The 17,757-nt window shown below is 46.6% G+C and overlaps 1 protein-coding gene across 5 annotated transcripts in view; it reads left to right on the top strand.

The window, feature by feature from the left end:
* Positions 1-17,757, top strand: part of MTOR (mechanistic target of rapamycin kinase) — a 634,684-nt gene that overhangs the window by 55,600 nt on the left and 561,327 nt on the right. For all 5 annotated transcript variants that reach the window (XM_063948692.1, XM_063948690.1, XM_063948689.1 and 2 more), the window contains exons 7-9: positions 14,539-14,814; positions 14,894-15,002; positions 15,128-15,314. In XM_063948692.1, the coding sequence (XP_063804762.1) occupies positions 14,539-14,814; positions 14,894-15,002; positions 15,128-15,314 (572 nt within the window). The remainder of the gene's footprint in view (positions 1-14,538; positions 14,815-14,893; positions 15,003-15,127; positions 15,315-17,757) is intronic.

The following is a 17,757-nucleotide window of genomic DNA, read 5'->3' as shown; positions in this document are numbered from 1 at the left end:
TTTTCCTGTGTGTGTGTGTGTGTGTGTTGGCTCCTTATACTCTGTCTCTCTCTGCAGGTACTCTGGGGGAAACTGTGTCTGACATTTTCCTGTGTGTGTGTGTGTGTGTGTGTGTGCTGGCTCCTTATACTCTGTCTCTCTCTGAAGGTACTCTGGGGGAAACTGTGTCTGACATTTTCCTGTGTGTGTGTGTTGGCTCCTTATACTCTGTCTCTCTCTGCAGGTACTCTGGGGGAAACTGTGTCTGACATTTTCCTGTGTGTGTTATGTATCTCACATTACCATGTCTAAGGACTCTGTGTCCTGTGCTGCAGAGTGTATATCTTCTCCAGAAGTCTATTCCATGTACTCAGGACTGCAATACACTGTCTCAGCTTTCTGAATCCGAACCCCCATGAGTGGCTTCTATTAGGGGAATGATATCCCAGATTTCATGTAGGATAGCGCATACTGAGACTGAAACACAGGTTTTTAGAAAATCTGTTGAGGTTTTGTCGTATTCTGCTCCCGCTACCTCATCAAAATCCCCTGGCATATACCCCCCATAAAAAGCGTGCGCTTGCCCAGATAATGCAAGTCAACATGGATACCGACTCTGATACGGGGGACGGTGATGAGGATATATTGGGGGGGGGGGAGCATCCCTTGCTAAAGGGGTGCAACTCATGATTGAGGCCATTCGGGATGTTTTACACACCGCTGATAAGGTACCTGAACAGGTGGAGGAGGCTTACTTTACAGACAATAAGAGAGTCTCCCTGACCTTCCCTGCATAGAAAAATCATGGGAAAACCCGGAGAAAAAATTCTAGATCCCAAAGAGGTTTCTCATTGTTTTCCCTTCCCTGAAGAGGACAGGAAAAAGTGGGAAAACACCCCTATAGTAGACGCTTCTGTATCTAGATTGTCTAAAAAGGTGGTTTTACCTGTCCCTGGGTCTCCCGCTTTGAAAGAACCGGCAGACCGCAAGATTGAGACTACGCTCAAATCAATATACACTACTTCAGGTCTGGCGGTCCCACTATTGCTTGTGCGTGGATTTCAAAAGCCACAGTAAAGTGGTCAGGCACGTTACTAGAGGATTTAGATACTATGGATAGAAGTGACATTGGAAAAAAGGGGGGATATTCCTGCACAACCTATGAAGTAATTCATCTGTACAATTATTATGATATATATGAAGATCCAGCTATCTGGTGATTAATTTATAGAGTGTCTTAGATATCAATTATACTGCTGGTGGTGCTCCCCGAGGTCAAATGACAAAGGAATCACACAGGGGGGTTGTTCCTAGAGAGAGTCATGGAACCAAGACGTAAGCCTCTTTGTGGGGGCACTCTTTGTCTAATATTGTTAGTATCTTTTAAAACATAACTTTTATTAATTCAAATAAGATATTAAATAAATTATATATAATCAAATAATATATGTGAAAAAGTGGTCATGGAACAATGTTTTGACCACTATGGCACTTCAATAATCCAAACGGAGCGGTCAGCCCTTTTTCACATATATTTGTTGATTATATATAATTTTCCATTTATTATAAGAAACTTTTTTCACAGTTTTTTTTTTAAATATATTTTCACCCGTGGATGATCTCCACGTAAAAAATAAGAATTTACTTACCGATAATTCTATTTCTCATAGTCCGTAGTGGATGCTGGGACTCCGTCAGGACCATGGGGAATAGCGGGCTCCGCAGGAGACAGGGCACATCTAAATAAAGCTTTTAGGATCACATGGTGCGTACTGGCTCCTCCCCCTATGACCCTCCTCCAAGCCTCAGTTAGGTACTGTGCCCGGACGAGCGTACACAATAAGGAAGGATCTTGAATCCCGGGTAAGACTCATACCAGCCACACCAATCACTCCGTACAACTTGTGATCTGAACCCAGTTAACAGTATGATAACAACAAATGAAGTAGCCTCTGAAAAGATGGCTCACAACAATAGTAATAACCCGATTTTTGTAACAATAACTATGTACAAACATTGCAGACAATCCGCACTTGGGATGGGCGCCCAGCATCCACTACGGACTATGAGAAATAGAATTATCGGTAAGTAAATTCTTATTTTCTCTAACGTCCTAGTGGATGCTGGGACTCCGTCAGGACCATGGGGATTATACCAAAGCTCCCAAACGGGCGGGAGAGTGCGGATGACTCTGCAGCACCGAATGAGAGAACTCCAGGTCCTCCTTAGCCAGAGTATCAAATTTGTAAAATTTTACAAACGTGTTCTCCCCTGACCACGTAGCTGCTCGGCAAAGTTGTAATGCCGAGACCCCTCGGGCAGCCGCCCAAGATGAGCCCACTTTCCTTGTGGAGTGGGCCTTTACAGATTTAGGCTGTGGCAGGCCTGCCACAGAATGTGCAAATTGGATTGTGCTACAGATCCAACGTGCAATCGTCTGTTTAGACGCAGGAGCACCCATCTTGTTGGGTGCATACAATATAAACAACGAGTCAGATTTTCTGACTTCAGCTGTCCTTGAAATATATATTTTTAATGCTCTGACAACGTCCAGTAACTTGGAGTCCTCCAAGTCGCTAGTAGCCGCAGGCACCACAATAGGCTGGTTCAAGTGAAAAGCCGAAACCACCTTAGGGAGAAAATGAGGACGTGTCCGCAGTTCTGCCCTGTCCGAATGGAAAATCAGATATGGGCTTTTGTACGATAAAGCCGCCAACTCTGAAACTCTCCTGGCTGAAGCCAGGGCCAATAACATGGTTACCTTCCATGTAAGGTATTTTAAATCTACCGATTTTAGAGGCTCAAACCAATGAGATTTGAGAAAATTCAAAACTACGTTCAAATCCCACGGTGCCACTGGAGGCACCATTGGGGGTTGTATATGTAGTACACCTTTGACAAAAGTTTGTACTTCAGGAACTGACGCCAATTCCTTCTGGAAGAAGATTGATAAGGCCGAAATTTGAACTTTAATGGACCCTAATTTTAGGCCCATAGACAATCCTGCTTGCAGGAAATGTAAGAATCGACCCAATTGAAATTCTTCCGTTGGGGCCTTTTTGGCCTCACACCACGCAACATATTTTCGCCAAATGCGGTGATAATGTTGTACAGTCACTTCCTTCCTAGCCTTCATCAAGGTAGGAATAACTTCCTCTGGAATGCCCTTTTCTTTTAGAATCCGGCGTTCAACCGCCATGCCGTCAAACGCAGACGCGGTAAGTCTTGGAACATACAAGGTCCCTGCTGAAGCAGATCCCTTCTTAGAGGTAGAGGCCACGGATCCTCCGTGAGCATCTCTTGAAGTTCCGGATACCAAGTTCTTCTTGGCCAGTCCGGAGCCACTAGTATTGTTCTTACTCCCCTTTTCCGTATAATTCTCAGTACCTTTGGTATGAGAGGCAGAGGAGGGAACACATACACTGACTGGTACACCCACGGTGTTACCAGAGCGTCCACAGCTATTGCCTGAGGGTCTCTTGACCTGGCGCAATATCTGTCCAATTTTTTGTTGAGGCGAGACGCCATCATGTCCACCTTTTGGTTTTTCCCAACTGTTCACAATCATGTGGAAGACTTCTGGGTGAAGTCCCCACTCTCCCGGGTGAAGGTCGTGTCTGCTGAGGAAATCTGCTTCCCAGTTGTCCACTCCCGGGATGAACACTGCTGACAGTGCTATGACATGATTTTCCGCCCAGCGCAGAATCCTTGCCGCTTCTGTCATTGCTCTTCTGCTTCTCGTGCCGCCTTGTCGGTTTACGTGGGCGACTGCCGTGATGTTGTCCGACTGGATCAACACCGGCTGACCCTGAAGCAGCGGTTTTGCCAGGCTTAGAGCATTGTAGATCGCTCTTAGCTCCAGTATATTTATGTGAAGGGACGTCTCCAGGTTTGACCACACGCCCTGGAAGTTCCTTCCCTGTGTGACTGCTCCCCAGCCTCGTAGGCTGGCATCCGTAGTCACCAGGACCCAGTCCTGTATGCCGAATCTGCGGCCCTCTAACAGATGGGCACTCTGCAACCACCACAGGAGAGACAACCTTGTTCTTGGTGACAGTGTTATCCGCTGATGCATGTGCAGATGCGATCCGGACCATTTGTCCAGCAGATCCCACTGAAATGTTCGTGCATGGAATCTGTCAAATGGAATTGCTTCGTAAGAAGCCACCATCTTTCCCAGGACTCTTGTGCATTGATGTACTGACACAGTTCCTGGTTTTAGGAGGTTCCTGACAAGTTCGGATAACTCCCTTGCTTTCTCCTCCGGGAGAAACACCTTTTTCTGAACCGTGTCCAGAATCATTCCCAGGAACAGCAGACGTGTTGTCGGGGTCAATTGAGATTTTGGAAGATTCAGAATCCACCCGTGTTGCTGAAGCACTACCTGGGTTAGTGCTACACCGACTTCCAGCTGTTCTCTGGACTTTGCCCTTATCAGGAGATCGTCCAAGTAAGGGATAATTAATACGCCTTTTCTTCGTAGAAGAACCATCATTTCGGTCATTACCTTGGTAAAGACCCGAGGAGCCGTGGACAAACCAAACGGCAGCGTTTGAAACTGATAATGACAGTCTTGTATCACGAACCTGAGATACCCTTGGTGTGAGGGGTAAATTGGAACATGCAGATAAGCATCTTTTATGTCCAGGGACACCATGAAGTCCCCTTCCTCCAGATTCGCTATCACTGCTCTGAGTGACTCCATCTTGAACTTGAATTTTTGTATGTACAGGTTCAAGGATTTCAGGTTTAGAATAGGTCTTACCGAACCGTCTGGCTTCGGTACCACAAATAGTGTGGAATAATACCCCTTTCCCTGTTGTAGGAGGGGTACCTTGACTATCACCTGCTGAGAATACAGCTTGTGAATGGCTTCCAATACCGACGTCCTTTCTGAGGGAGACGTTGGTAAAGCAGACTTTAGGAACCGGCGAGGGGGAGACCTTTCGAACTCCAACATGTAACCCTGAGATATTATCTGCAGGATCCACGGGTCCACTTGTGAGCGAGCCCACTGATTGCTGAAAATCTTGAGTCGACCCCCCACCGCTCCTGAGTCCGCTTGTAAAGCCCCAGCGTCATGCTGATGGCTTTGTAGAACCCGGGGCGGGCTTCTGGTCCTGGGCAGGGGCTGCTTGCTGCCCTCTCTTACCCTTTCCTCTGCTTCGCGGCAGATAAGACTGTCCTTTTGGTCGCTTGTTTTTATAGGAGCGAAAGGACTGCGGCTGAAAAGACGGTGTCTTTTTCTGTTGGGAGGGGGTCTGAGGTAAAAAAGTGGATTTGCCGGCAGTTGCCGTGGCCACCAGGTCCGAAAGACCGACCCCAAATAATTCCTCTCCTTTATATGGCAATACTTCCATATGCCTTTTGGAATCCGCATCACCTGACCACTGTCGCGTCCATAAACTTCTTCTGGCAGATATGGACATCGCGCTTACCCTTGATGCTAGAGTACAAATATCCCTCTGAGCATCTCGCATATAAAGAAACGCATCCTTTAATTGCTCTAGAGTCAATAAAATACTGTCCCTATCCAGGGTATCAATATTTTCAGTCAGGGAATCCAACCACACTACCCCAGCACTGCACATCCAGGCTGAGGCTATTGCCGGTCGCAGTATAACACCAGTATGTGTGTATATACTCTTCAGTGTAGTTTCCAGCCTCCTATCTGCTGGATCCTTGAGGGCGGCCGTATCAGGAGACGGCAACGCCACTTGCTTTGATAAACGTGTGAGCGCCTTATCCACCCTAGGGGGTGTTTCCCAGCGCGCCCTAACCTCTGGTGGGAAAGGGTATAATGCCAATAACTTCTTGGAAATTAGCAGTTTTCTATCTGGGTTAACCCACGCTTCATCACACACGTCATTCAATTCCTCTGATTCTGGAAAAGCTACAGGTAGTTTTTTCACCCCCCACATAATACCCCTTTTTGAGGTACCAGCAGTATCAGAGATCTGCAAAGCCTCCTTCATTGCCGTGATCATATAACGTGTGGCCCTATTGGAAAATACGTTTGTTTCTTCACCGTCGACACTAGATTCATCTGTGTCGGTACCCGTGTCGACTGACTGAGGTAAGGGACGTTTTACAGCCCCTGACGGTGTCTGAGACGCCTGAGCCGGTACTAACTGGTTTTCCGGCCGTCTCATTTCGTCAACTGACTTTTGTAATGTGCTAACATTATCACGTAATTCCATAACTAAAGCCATCCATTCCGGTGTCGACTCCCTAGGGGGTGACATCACCATTACCGGCAATTGCTCTGCCTCCACACCAACATCGTCCTCATACATGTCGACACACACGTACCGACACACAGCAGCCACACAGGGAATGCTCTAATCGAAGACAGGACCCTCTTAGCCCTTTGGGGAGACAGAGGGAGAGTTTGCCAGCACACACCAAAAGCGCTATAAATGTATATAAACAACCCTAGAAGGTGTTGTTTTTGATATAGGCGCTTTTAATATATCAATATCGCCAAATTATGCCCCCCTTCTCTTTGTTACCCTGTTTCTGTAGTGCAGTGCAGGGGAGAGTCCTGGGAGCCTTCCTCACCAGCGGAGCTGAGCAGGAAAATGGCGCTGAGTGCTGAGGAGAATAAGCTCCGCCCCTTTTTCGGCGGGCTTTTCTCCTGGGTTTTAAGAAAACTGGCCTGGGTTAAATACATACATATAGCCTTAATGGCTATATGTGATGTATTTTTCGCCACTAAAGGTATTTAATATTGCTGCCCAGGGCGCCCCCAGCAGCGCCCTGCACCCTCCGTGACTGAATCAGTGAGACGTGTAGCAACAATGGCGCACAGCTGCAGTGCTGTGCGCTACCTTCATGAAGACTGAGGAGTCTTCTGCCGCCTGCTTTCCGGACCTCCGATCTTCAGCGTCTGTAAGGGGGGTCGGCGGCGCGGCTCCGGGACGAACCCCAGGATGACCTGTGTTCCGACTCCCTCTGGAGCTAAGTGTCCAGTAGCCTAAGACTCCAATCCATCCTGCACGCAGGTGAGTTGGAAATCTCTCCCCTAAGTCCCTCGATGCAGTGATCCTGTTGCCAGCAGGATTCACTGAGATTTAAACCTAAAAAAACTTTGTCTAAGCAGCTCTTTAGGAGAGCCACCTAGATTGCACCCTTCTCGGACGGGCACAAAAACCTAACTGAGGCTTGGAGGAGGGTCATAGGGGGAGGAGCCAGTACGCACCATGTGATCCTAAAAGCTTTATTTAGATGTGCCCTGTCTCCTGCGGAGCCCGCTATTCCCCATGGTCCTGACGGAGTCCCAGCATCCACTAGGACGTTAGAGAAATGTGGATTATTAGGACAAAGAACCTCCATGTGGGATCTAAACGTATCTGCTTTCTGTTCTTGAGCCTAATTTTTAAATAAAAAAACCTTATTAGGGAAATCAATAACAGTCTATATATTTCTTATTTGAATTAATAAAAGTTATGTTTTAAAAGATACTAACAATAGTAGACAAAGAGTGCCCCCACAAAGAGGCTTACTTCTTGGTTCCATGACTCTCTAGGAACAACCCCCCTGTATAGAAGTGACATTGAAATGTTTTTACGTCACATACAGGATTCTGCAGGTTTCATGGTGGACGCCATGAAGAACCTGGGTCATCTGAATGCAAGGACGTCTTCCATGGCTGTCTCGGCACAATGGTCTGCGGACGCGGAATCCAAGAAAAGTGTGGAGAACCTACCCTTCACAGGTCAGGCTCTGTTTGGGGAGGCATTGGATGCGTGGATTTCCACGGCAACCGCGGGTAAGTTAACCTTTCTTCCCTCAGCCACTCTGCCGACGAGAAAATCTATTCCTACGTCTACAATGCAGTCCTTTCGGACCGCAAAGGTTAAAAAAAATCCAAGTCCTCTTCCGCTTTCTACAAAGGTGGTCGGGGGAAATCCAGAAAACCTGCAGCAACAGGTTCCCAGGAACAGAATCCTGGTTCTGCGTCCTCAAAATGCTCAGCATGACAGACCTCCCAGCCTGGAAATCGGGCAGGTGGGAGCACGACTAAGAAATTTCAGTCACGTCTGGGCTTCATCAGGCCTGGACCCCTGGGTGCAAGATATTGTGTCCCAGGGGTACAGACTGAAGTTTTAAGATCTCCCACCTCACAGATTCTTCAAATCAGGCTTTCCAGCTTTGCTGACAGAAAGGGCTATCCTACAGGAAGACATTCAAAAGTTGGAAAAGACAAATGTCATTGTTCCAGTTCCACCTGATCTGGAAAACGTGGATTACTACTCAAACCTATTTGTGGTACTGAAACCGGATGGTTCGATCAGGCCAATATTGAACCTAAAATCTTTAAACCCCTATTTGAGGGAATTCAAGTTCAAAATGGAATCTCTGAGAGCGGTGATCTCGGGTCTGGAGGAGGGGGAATTCCTGTTATCCCTAGATATCAAGGATGCATACCTCCACATTCCAATTTGGCCGCCTCACCAGGCTTCTCTCAGATTTGCACTGTTGGACTGTCATTATCAGTTCCAGGCACTACCATTTGGCCTCTCCACGGCACCGAGAGTGTTCATCAAGGTAATGTCAGAGATGATGCTACTCCTCTGCAAGCAGGGAGTTAACATAATTCCATACCTGGACGATCTGCTGATAACAGCATCTTCCAGGGAGAAGTTGTTGCAGAGCATTGCTCTCACAACTCGACTACTCCGGGATCATGGATGGATCCTGAATCTTCCAAAGTCACATTTGGAGCTGACAAGGAGATTCTTTCCTAGGGATGATCCTCGACACGGAGGTGCAGAGGGTTTTTCTACTGGTGGAGAAAGCTTTGGTGATACAATCGATGGTCCGGGATGTCTCGAAACCAACCCGGGTAACGGTTTATCAGTGCATTCGCCTTCTGGGGGAAGATGGTTGCCTCCTCCGAGGCTTTACAGTACGGAAGATTTCACGCATAGTCCTTCCAACTGGATCTCCTGGACAAATGGTCGGGATCTCATATTCACATGCACCAGAGGATACGTCTGTCTCCGAAAGCCAGAATCTCGCTCATCTGGTGGCTGCAAACCTCTCACCTACTAACTAGAGGGCCGCAGGTTCGGGATTCAGAATTGGATCCTCTTAACCACGGATGCAAGTCTCAGAGGTTGGGGAGCAGTCACCCAAGGGGAAAACTTCCAAGGAAGGTGGTCAAGTCTGGAATGCATCCTTCCAATAAACATTCTGGAACTAAGGGCCGTGTACAACGGTCTTCTACAAGCGGCACATCTTCTGAAAGATCAGGCCATTCAGGTTCAGTCGGACAATGTAATGACAGTGGCCTACATAAACCGACAAGGCGGAATGAAGAGCAGATCTATAATGTCAGGGGTTACAAGAATCATCCTCTGGGCGGAAAGACACGTGGTGGCGCGGTCGGCAATCTTCATTCTGGGAGTGGGCAACTGGGAAGCGGACTTCCTCAGCAGACACGTTCTACATACGGGAGAGTGGGCCCTCCACCCAGAGGTATTCGCAGAGGTGACAATTCTTTGCGGCGTACCTCAAATAGACATGATGTCCTCACGCCTCAACAAGAAGCTTTGGCGGTACCGTTCTAGGTCGAGGGATCCACAGGCAGTGGACGCTCTGGTAACTCCGTGGGTGTTCAAGTCAGTGTATATGTTCCCTCCACTTCCGCTCATGCCAAGTATTCTCAAACTAATCAAAAGAACAAGAGTTCAGGCGATCCTCATTGCTCCTGACTGGCCAAGAAGGGATTGGTACGCGGCTCTGCTGGAAGATCCAAGGTTTCTTCCTCTTCGAGAAGACCTTCTGCAACAAGGGCCGTTCGCTTATCCAGACTTACCGCTGCTACGTTTGACGGCATGGAGGTTGAACGCCAGATTTTAGCTCGGAAGGGCGTTCCGAAAAAGTTTATTCATACCCTGATACAGGCTAGGAAAGGAGTAACGCCAATACATTACCATCGGATTTGGAAAAAGTATGTGTTTTGGTGTGAATCCAAGAAGTTTCCTACTGTGGAGTTTCAACTGTGACGTTTCTCCTCTTCTACAAGCAGGTGTGGATTTGGGCTTGCGCCTGGGCTCCATAAAAGTCCAGATTTCGGCCTTGTCCATTTTCTACCAGAAACAATTGCTGCCTTCCCTGAGGTTCAGACTTTCTTGAAAGGGGTTCTGCACATCCAACCTCCCTTTGTGCCTCCTGCGGCACCTTGGGATCTTAATGTGGTGCTGCAGTTCCTGCAATCGGATTGGTTCGAGCCTTTGCAGGTGGTTGAGGTCAAGTTTCTTACTTGGAAGGCTGTCACACTGTTGGCATTGGCATCTGCTAGACGTGTGTCAGAATTGGGGGCATTGTCCTGCAAGAGCCCCTACTTGATTTTCCATGAAGATAGAGCTGAGCTCAGGACGCGTCAGCAATTTTTTCCAAAGGTTGTGTCGGCTTTTCATATCAACCAACCTATTGTGGTGCCAGTGGCTACTGACTCCTCAATTACCTCAAAGTCCTTGGATGTTGTGAGTACTTTGAAGATTTATGTGAAGAGAACTTCTTGTCACAGAAAGTCGGACGCTCTGTTTGTTCTTTATGATCCCAACAAGGTTTGGTGTCCTGCTTCTAAGCAGATGATTTCTCGCTGGATCAGGTTCACTATCCAGCATGCGTATTCTACGGCAGGATTGCTGTGTCCAGAATCTGTTAAGGCCCACTCTACTCGTAAGGTGGGGTCTTCCTGGGCGGATGCCCGGGGTGTCTCGACTTTACAACTTTGCCGAGCGGCTACTTGGTCTGGTTCGAACACGTTTGCTAAGTTCTACAAGTTCAATACTTTGGCCTCTGAGGATCTAAAGTTTGGTCAATCAGTTCTGCAGGAGCCTCCGCGCTCTCCCTCCCGTACTGGGAGCTTTGGTACATCCCCATGGTACTAATGTGGATCCCAGCATCCTCTAGTACATAAGAGAAAATAGGATTTTAATTACTTACCGGTAAATCCTTTTCCTGTAGTCCGTAGAGGATGCTGGGCACCCGCCCAGCGCTTCGTTGTCCTGCAGTGGTTACTTTGTTCAGTACTGCCTTTGTTACCTGGTTCAGTACTGTGGTTACTGTTATGTATAAGTGTGTGTGTGTGCATTACTGTTATGTGTGTGTGCATGTGCATTACGGTTATGTGTGTGTGCATTACGGTTATGTATGTGTGTGCTCATTACTGTTTTGTATATGTGCGCATTACTGTTTGTGTGCGCATTACTGTTATGTGTGTATGTGTGTGCATTACTGTTATGTATACGTGTGTGTGCTCATTACTGTTATGTATGTGTGTGTTCGCGCATTACTGTTACGTATGTGTGCGCGCGCATTACTGTTATGTATGTGTGCTCATTGCTGTTATGTATGTGTGAGCGCGCATTACTGTTATGTATGTGTGTGCGCGCATTACTGTTATGTATGTGTGTGCGCGCATTACTGTTATGTATGTGTGCGCGCATTACTGTTATGTATGTGTGCGCATTACTGTTATGTATGTGTGTGCGCGCATTACTGGTATGTGTGTGTGTGTGTGTGCATTACTGTTATGTATGTGTGTGTGTGCATTACTGTTATGTATGTGTGTGCGCGCATTACTGTTATGTATGTGTGTGCGCGCATTACTGGTATGTGTGCGCATTGCTGTTATGTATGTGTGTGCGCGCATTACTGTTATGTATGTGTGCGCGCGCATTACTGTTATGTATGTGTGTGCGCGCATTACTGTTATGTATGTGCGCGCATTACTGTTATGTATGTGTGTGCGCATTACTGTTATGTATGTGTGTGCGCATTACTGTTATGTATGTGTGTGCGCATTACTGTTATGTATGTGTGCGCGCATTACTGTTATGTATGTGTGTGCGCGCATTACTGGTATGTGTGTGCGCATTGCTGTTATGTATGTGTGAGCGCGCATTACTGTTATGTATGTGTGCGCGCATTACTGTTATGTATGTGTGCGCGCATTACTGTTATGTATGTGTGCGCGCATTACTGTTATGTATGTGTGTGTGCGCATTACTGTTATGTATGTGTGTGTGCGCATTGCTGTTATGTATGTGTGAGCGCGCATTACTGTTATGTATGTGTGTGCGCGCATTACTGTTATGTATGTGTGCGCGCATTACTGTTATGTATGTGTGTGTGCGCATTACTGTTATGTATGTGTGTGCGCGCATTACTGGTATGTGTGTGTGTGTGCATTACTGTTATGTATGTGTGTGCGCGCATTACTGTTATGTATGTGTGTGCGCGCATTACTGGTATGTGTGTGTGCGCATTGCTGTTATGTATGTGTGTGCGCGCATTACTGTTATGTATGTGTGTGCGCGCATTACTGTTATGTATGTGTGTGCGCGCATTACTGTTATGTATGTGTGTGCGCATTACTGTTATGTATGTGTGTGCGCGCATTACTGTTATGTATGTGTGTGCGCGCATTACTGGTATGTATGTGTGTGTGCGCATTACTGTTATGTATGTGTGTTGCGCGCATTACTGTTTGTGTGTGCGCATTACTGGTATGTATGTGTGTGCGCATTGCTGTTATGTATGTGTGTGTGCGCATTGCTGTTATGTATGTGTGTGTGCGCATTGCTGTTATGTATGTGTGTGTGCGCATTGCTGTTATGTATGTGTGTGCATTGCTGTTATGTATGTGTGTGTGCGCATTGCTGTTATGTATGTGTGTGTGCGCATTGCTGTTATGTATGTATGTATGTGTGTGTGCGCATTGCTGTTATGTATGTGTGTGTGCGCATTGCTGTTATGTATGTATGTGTGTGTGCGCATTGCTGTTATGTATGTGTGTGTGCGCATTGCTGTTATGTATGTGTGTGTGCGCATTGCTGTTATGTATGTGTGTGTGCGCATTGCTGTTTTGTATGTGTGCGCATTACTGTTGTGTGTATGTGTGCATTACTGTTATGTATACGTGTGTGCGCATTACTGTTATGTATGTGTGTGCACATTACTGTTATGTATGTGTGTGCGCATTACTGTTATGTATGTGTGTGCGCATTGCTGTTATGTATGTGTGTGTGCGCATTGCTGTTTTGTATATGTGCGCTTTACTGTTGTGTGTATGTGTGCGCATTACTGTTGTGTGTATGTGTGCATTACTGTTATGTATACGTGTGTGCGCATTACTGTTATGTATGTGTGTGCACATTACTGTTATGTATGTGTGTGCGCATTACTGTTATGTATGTGTGTGCGCATTACTGTTATGTATGTGTGAGCGCGCATTACTGTTATGTATGTGTGTGCGCATTACTGTTATGTATGTGTGAGCGCGCATTACTGTTATGTATGTGTGTGCGCGCATTACTGGTATGTATGTGTGTGCGCATTACTGTTATGTATGTGTTGCGCGCATTACTGTTATGTATGTGTGTGTGCGCATTACTGGTATGTATGTGTGTGTGCGCATTGCTGGTATGTATGTGTGTGCGCATTGCTGTTTTGTATATGTGCGCATTACTGTTGTGTGTATGTGTGCGCATTACTGTTGTGTGTATGTGTGCATTACTGTTATCTATACGTGTGTGCGCATTACTGTTATGTATATGTGTGCGCGCATTACTGGTATGTATGTGTGTGCGCATTACTGTTGTGTGTGTGTGTGCGCGCGCATTACTGTTATGTATATGTGTGCGCGCGCATTACTGTTATGTATATGTGTGCGCGCATTACTGTTATGTATGTGAGTGTGTGTGCGCATTACTCTTACTAGATCTTGTCTTTGCCATGTCCCAGTCTTATGCCGCAGCCTGGGACTGTTTCTTGCTGCAGACCTGCTCCTTGCCGATGACTATTACATTTACAACTGGTGCCTCGGAGCTGATCGGTCCAATACAAAAATGGCGCAGAAACTTGAGGGTTAACCCCTTCAATGCTGCGGTGGCCATTTTAGCCACATGTCATACAACATGGAGCCGCCTTCCGGGGTGGTGATGACATAACATAACATCCCCGATGATAACACACACCTTTTACCAGGTCTGCTTCCAGTAAGACATTGTCCGCCATAGCCAGAGAAGCCGCATCGCACCGGTAATTCCCTGCTCGCTTGTAGTGAAAGTAACGCCAGCAGATGGTGATATAGACAGAAATGGCGATGCCGGTGTTTCCTAAACTTTCCTGAATCACAGCGCCCTAGAGTAGCAGCATTTTTTCACGGTATCCCTTTGCTAAAAGTTTTTTAGTATTTTTGGGAATAAAATGTGAGGTAAATTGTTCCTCGCGGTCATCCTTGGCGCCGGTCATCCTTCGGGTCAGCCGTGCGTCTGACCTGTTCTGTGATTGGCAGCCGCCAGCTCTGGTTCTGCCCATCACTTTCACCATACAATCCGGGCAGTCCTGTAAGAGCCTTGCAGCACCCCGGGGTGTTCTAGGCACACAGTTTAGGAATTGCTGGGTTACTCGTATAAACATTTGACCAGATGGGGCTACCAAGTTACTGTGTAATTTACTTTGTGTTCTTGGATAATTGTCCAGGCCATGGAGTCTTATGCTAGGCTAGTATTTAATGCTGCCATTTCCTGTGATTCCTAGCGTCTGAGAGAAGAGATGGAGGAGATTACCCAGCAGCAGCTAGTACACGACAAGCATTGCAAGGACCTCATGACCTTCGGCTTGAAGCCGCGGCATATCACCCCTTTTGCCAGTTTCCAGTCGGTGCAGCCCCAGCCTTCCAATGCTTTGCTGAGCCTCTTAGGGTACACAGGGCAGCAGGGGATCCTGGGATACGGTTCTGCGCCGATGCCGGACAAATCCACTTTGGTGGAAAGCCGCACCTGCCGGGAGCTAGTAGAAGAGAAGTTTGATCAGGTATGAAGAGATCGGAGTCTCGCGCTACCGTAGAGACTTCTGTGTGTTTTGTACAACTCTCTATGTTTTTCTCTCGTAGATTTGTCGTTGGGTCTTAAAGTGCAGAAGTAGTAAAAACCCTCTAATTCAGATGACGATTTTGCATGTTCTTCCACGTCTGGCGGCCTTCAGACCCTCTGCATTCACAGGTAATGCTTACCTGTAGACGTAGGCTAGAATGGTATGCTGAGACTTGTAGTTCCTAATAAAGCTGGTTTTCAGAACCTTTTCTTTGTCTTCTTACTCTGTCTTTTGTTGTGTAAACCTTTATTAGCGGATCAGTACCTTCCGGACACCATGAGCCACCTGCTGAGCTGTGTGCGCAAGGAGAAAGAGCGCACAGTGGCCTTCCAAGCTCTGGGGCTCATTTCTGTAGCCGTCAGGTCAGAGATTCGTTGTTATCTGCCCAAGATCCTGGAACACGTGAAATCTGCACTGCCCCCTAAAGACTTTGCTCACAAGTAAGTCTGTGTTGCTATTTGTGTCGGTATGATTGAGCTTTGTAGTCGATCTATTCGCTAGTTGGGCAGGGGTATGGTAGGGGAAAAGTGCAATACTAAGGGCAACAGGCCCGTGTATCAAAATGGTTAGGAAAAGCACCAGGAAAAGGAAGCCAGTGTGGTTCACAAAAGAACTAGTGTGAAAGCAAAAAAGATGGCTTTTAGGAAATACAAACAGACTCAAAATAATAATGACAAAGAGGTGTATCTTGACAGACGGAAGGATGTTAAGAAAGTGATCAGATGCGCAAAGGCAGAAGCTGAGGAGAAAATGGCCCAGTCAGTAGATAAAGGGGGCAAAACTTTTTTTAAGTATATAAATGAAAGGAGAAAATCAAATGGAGGAATAATAAGACTTAAGACAGAGAGTGAGAATTTGGTGGAGGGAGACAAGGCAATAGCAGATCACCTAAATCATTATTTTTGCTCAGTATTTACTACAGAAGAAGGGAAGGGTCCCAGTTATGTTGCAAGGACATTCATAAAAATAAGGCAGATGAAAGTACATTTACAGAGGAGAAGGTCCTAGCAGAACTTTCAAAACTAAAAGTGGATAAATCAATGGTGCCAGATGGGATACACCCAAGGATACTAAAAGAGCTAAAAGATGTGCTGGTTACACCGTTAACAGAATTATTCAACCAGTCACTAAATACAGGTGCCATTACAGAGGACTGGAAAAGAGCAAATGTAGTTCCACTGCACAAAAGTGGAAACAAGGAAGAAGCAAGTAACTACAGACCAGTAAGCCTTACATCAGTAGTAGGGAAAGTAATGGAAAAACTATTAAAAGAAAGAGTTGTGGAATATCTTAAATCAAACAACTTACAGGATCCAAAACAGCATGGATTTACTGGTGGGAGATCATGCCAAACAAATCTTATTGACTTTTTTTGACTCTGTGATGAGAATAATAAATCAAGGGGGAGCTGTAGATGTAGCATATCTAGACTTTAGTTAGGCATTTGACACTGTCCCACATCACAGACTGCTAAATAAACTTGAAAGCATAGGGGTGGATTATAAAACAGTTAAATGGATAAGAACCTGGTTGCAGGATAGGAAACAGACAGTTGTAGTTAATGGAGTGCAATCTATGGAGGGAAATGTTACCAGTGGAGTACCCCAGGGATCTGTACTTGGTCCAGTTCTCTTTAATATCTTTGTTGGTGACATTGCAAATGGTATTGAAGGGAAAGTACGCCTTTTTGCAGATGATATAAAGATATGCAACAGGATAGACACACCAGGAGGGGTAAAACAAATGATTGATGACCTAGATAGACTTGAAAAATGGTCAAGAACGTGGCAACTACAGTTTAATGCTAAATAATGCAAAATCATGCACTTGGGTCTCAAAAACCCAAAAGCTAAATATAGTATCAAGGGTACTATAATGGAAACTACTGAGGAGGAAAGGGATTTAGGAGTCACTATTTCAAGTGACTTAAAGGCAGGAAAGCAATGCAACAAAGCAATGAGAAAGGCAAGTCAGATGCTTGGTTGCATAGGGAGAGGAATCAGTAGCACGAAAAGAGAAGTAATAATGCCACTGTATAGGTCATTGGTGCGGCCTCATCTGGAATACTGTGTTCAATTCTGGAGACCCTGTCTCCAGAAGGATATACCGTATATACTCGAGTCAGTCAGTGTGACAGGCAGAGCAGTGTGAAGGAGGGACACGGAGCGCACAGCGCGCGCCTCTCCTGTGTCCCTCCTGCATCTCCGGCGGCAGCGGCGGGTCTATTAATGGAAGTACCCATTCGTGACCTCTGATCACGAACCGGCACTTCCTTTAATAGACCCGCCGCGGCCGCCGGAGATGCAGGAGGGACACAGGAGAGGCGCGCGCTGTGCGCTCCGTGTCCCTCCTTCAGAAGACAGCGCGGGATCAACGGAGGGGTAAGTAACAGGCACTGGGGGAGCATATCTGGCACTTGGGGAGGGGGCATATCTGGCAGCATGAGGGGGCATATCTGGCAGCATGAGGGGGATATGTGGCAGCATGAGGGCATATCTGGCACTGTGGGGCATATTTGGCAGCATGAGGGCATATCTGGCACATCTGGCACAGTGGGGCATATTTGGCAGCATGAGGGCATATCTGGCACTGTGGGGCATATCTGGCAGTATGATGGCATATCTGGCAGTATGATGGCATATCTGGCAGTATGATGGCATATCTGGCAGTATGAGGGCATATCTGGCACTGTGGGGGCATATCTGGCACTGAGGGCTGTGTACGGCTAGAGCTGCATTTCCCACCCTAGGCTTATACTCGAGTCAATAAGTTTTCCCAGGTTTTTGTGGTATAATTAGGTGCCTCGGCTTATATTCGGGTCGACTTATACTCGAGTATATACGGTAAATACATTAGAGAGTGTACAAAGAAGGGAAACTAAAA

Source organism: Pseudophryne corroboree, assembly GCF_028390025.1.
Source record: "Pseudophryne corroboree isolate aPseCor3 chromosome 10 unlocalized genomic scaffold, aPseCor3.hap2 SUPER_10_unloc_2, whole genome shotgun sequence".
In the NCBI taxonomy this organism is placed as follows: Eukaryota; Metazoa; Chordata; class Amphibia; order Anura; family Myobatrachidae; genus Pseudophryne; species Pseudophryne corroboree.
The sequence above is the reverse complement of the archived record's forward strand: the minus strand, read 5'-3'. Positions and strand labels throughout refer to the sequence as shown.